The sequence below is a fragment of the Cryptomeria japonica genome, chromosome 2 (genome assembly GCF_030272615.1).
Source record: "Cryptomeria japonica chromosome 2, Sugi_1.0, whole genome shotgun sequence".
NCBI lineage: Eukaryota > Viridiplantae > Streptophyta > Pinopsida > Cupressales > Cupressaceae > Cryptomeria > Cryptomeria japonica.
The window spans coordinates 661,852,004-661,855,350 of NC_081406.1; the positions used below are offsets into that span (position 1 = coordinate 661,852,004).

Genomic DNA, 3,347 nt, shown 5'->3' on the forward strand with positions numbered 1-3,347 from the left:
AAAATGGTGGCAGCAGCTTACAGACACGACATTACAGACACGACAACATAGAAAGGGAAAATAAACACAAAAATACAGATGCATTATGAGTGCCAACTAAAGGCAACCGGACTCCTAACTTTGTGTACTCCATCTGTCCATGTGACCGACCCGAATGTTGCAGGTCCCACTGCAACTCTCCTGGCGGCCATGAAAGTCACTGTATACGACAGCTTTTCATTCGGCCTTTCAAATTTCAGCGTCTTCGGTCTCACCGCTATTCTCACCCCCGGAGGACTCGAAACTGCGACTCTGTAGGTCGAACCAGTCGTGCCCACATTCGTAACAGTCCTCGTGTATCTGATCGAAGAAAAAGAAGAGGATTTGTTTGGGTTTACTCCAAACATAACAGAAAACGATGGGTAATTGATATTCCCGGGATTCCTGTGACGAAGCCCGGATTTGGATTTAGAGCATGTCACATTGGTCTTAGCAATGATTCTGAGTTGCTGTGGAGTATAGCTCAGGGCACACAGATAGTCGATGTAATCTTGCATGTCCATGTCGTACACCAGACCTGGTGTGAGAGCTTTGTGAGGATCGACGTGACCAGAGCCATGATCAAAAGGAGTGGAATTGTTACCCGTTGCGACGTCCTTGAGTGGATTTTTTGTGTTGTCGACTGTGTAGGCCGTGGTCATGAGCGCCGACCTTATAGCCGCTGGGCTCCATTCCGGATGCTGCCCTTTCAGTAGCGCCGCCAGCCCACTCACGTGAGGACACGACATGGATGTTCCAGATACTATATTGAAGTCGACAACTCGGGTATCGGATTTTAACTCCGAGGGTCCGGCGAATCCCGTCCAGGCGGCCAGAATGTTCACGCCCGGTCCAATCACGTCCGGTTTGAGAATCTCCGGCGTCAAGGGATTGGGTCCCCGAGAAGAGAAAGCGGCCACAACCGGTGAAGGTTTGACGCCCAAAATGGTACCTTTGAACTCTATCGTTGCTCTCGGTTCTGGGCTCGTTGTGACGTAGTGTCTAATGGAGTCACCAAATCTTCTGCCGACTGCTGCCGCAGGCAGCAAATGGCTGTCTGCAACGAGTTCTTCCCCGTTGGCTGCAGTATTAGCGAGGATCATTCCGGCGGCACCCAAGGATTTGACGACTTCGCCCTTTTCGACTCTGGCACTGATTCCTCTGTCGCACAGAACAATCTTGCCTTTCAGTAGCTCGGGATCCAGAGTATTCTTCAAGCACAGATTACTACTACTGCTCTTGCCATTGCTCGCATTGGCGGCATAGATCAGAGGGAGCAATTTCCCCCGGGGCAATCTCTTCCCACTGTATAAAGACACACCGCCATAACGAGCCCCGTTGCCTAAGACTACAAAGGCCGGGAAATCTCTGTCGAGAGTACTGGCTCCGACAGTGGTGATCCAAGGAGCAACATTGGCCAAACTGACGGGATCCGGACCTGCATTACCCGCAGAGCAGGAGACAAAAATTCCCTTTTCCATTGCTGCAAAAGCACCCAGTGCAATGCCGTCTCTGTAATACGGAACGACCCCTCCGCCGAGGGACAATGACAGAACATTGACGCCGTCTTCGACGGCTCTTTCCAGACCAGCAAGAATATCCGAGCTGAAACATCCCCCAACCCAACAGACCTTATAAACTGCAACTCTTGCAGAAGGCGCCATTCCTCTTGCAGTGCCTTTCGCATAGCCCAGCAGACTCGCATCCATCACCATCGATCCAGCTGCCGTTGAGGCCGTGTGTGTTCCATGACCATCCTGATCTCTGGGAGATCTGAACTCCTTCACCTCATTTACAGGCCCCTGTGTGGCCTCATATCCTCTACAGAAAAACCTTGCACCGATCAGCTTTTTATTGCAGTGCGAGGCATTGAATGCCGTTCCGGACTCACATTCTCCCTTCCAATGCGAAGGCACGGGCTTCATTCCATGGTCGGCGAAACTCAGACTCTCTGGCCAAACTCCAGTGTCCAGAACTCCGACAACCACATCATCAGCACCCTCGGATTCGACCCACACGCCAGTATTCCCTTCTAGTCCCAAAAACTGTGGACTGTGCGTGGTGTGAAGCTCATACACGCTGTCTGCATGCACGGCCAGAACTCCTTCCATTTTCTCCAAGGCCTCAGCTTGAGCACCTGTGAGCTTCGCTGCAAACCCATGAAGGACTTGATCGTAATTGTAAAGCAGGCTCTGGGACTCACCACCATCGTCAACAGACAAGGATTTGACAAGAGATGAGTACCAGAGCTCATGAGTGTTAAACAGAGACGGCATATGGGACTTGGACATATGGACTATATATGTCCGGGTATCGACTCCATCTTTGAACGACACTGCAATGGCACAAGATGCAACAGTCGCTAAAGAGTAGAGAATCCATACCCATTCCTTCATTTTCTTTGCCTAGATAAGATCAGATCACACCCAGAACTCAACTCATGCAAATCTTACAGCATGTTTACTGTTGTTTTACTGCTTCCACACTGCAGTTTCCAACGACTCTAAAATAGAATTGTACCTAATTGATTACAGAAATGCCCTTAGCAGGGGTATATTTATAATAATAGATTGGTTCTGTGTCTGACCACACTGGTCTGCCTGCGCCCATCTAAAAATACCCGGATTCCCATGCGCACGACTTCCACTACGTCGATTATTGTATAAAATATGTATATTCCATCCATACAGTCCACCATTTGCTGCTTTATTTGGTAAAGAGAGTTGACAGATCTTTTTCTACAAAGCATTTTTTTCAGTGGATCAACGTATACTTTTTTGTTTAAATATATTTTAGGCGTGTTTTGTCACTTTTTAAATAGAGTCAAAGTCATGGTTTCTTTAAAACGGCTGTATCTATTTATATTTATAATTTATTTAGGAAGAAAATTTATTCTTTTGACTTGGTTAACAAAGTAGAATAAAAAATTAATATTTGTATGATTTGTTTTAAAGTTTGTTTAGGTTAACAATGTTTTATGGTTTTTATATAGAGATTATTAAATTTATTTGGACAAAAAGGTAATTGATTGCTTTTGTGTAGAGAATTTTAATATAATAGATCTTTTCTATTTGATTTGAAGGTTATTTAATTATATTCAAATTTGGTATTATGTTTTTTAAAATTAATAGATATATTTATAATGATAAATTAGAAGAAATATCTTAAATACGTTTTTCATGTCTCTCACTATTTTTTTAGATGAATTTAATATATCTAATATTATTTTATATATATTATTTATTTCATATTTCAAGTACATATAGCTATATGAAGAGTACCAAAGTTTTATGCAAATAATTTATTTAAATAATTTAATATCTTATTTT

At 44.2% G+C, this 3,347-nt stretch overlaps 1 protein-coding gene across 1 annotated transcript in view; it reads right to left on the bottom strand.

Moving 5' to 3' along the window:
• LOC131061444 (subtilisin-like protease SBT1.7) overlaps positions 1 to 2,751 on the bottom strand; it is a 2,917-nt gene extending 166 nt beyond the window's left edge. Inside the window, exon 1 of the mRNA XM_057995141.2 lies at positions 1 to 2,751. This exon is cut by the window's left edge and continues 166 nt beyond it. Coding sequence (XP_057851124.2) covers positions 84 to 2,414 — 2,331 coding nt within the window. The 5' untranslated portion in view covers positions 2,415 to 2,751 and the 3' untranslated portion in view covers positions 1 to 83.
• Between the last annotated feature and the right edge of the window lie 596 nt (positions 2,752 to 3,347).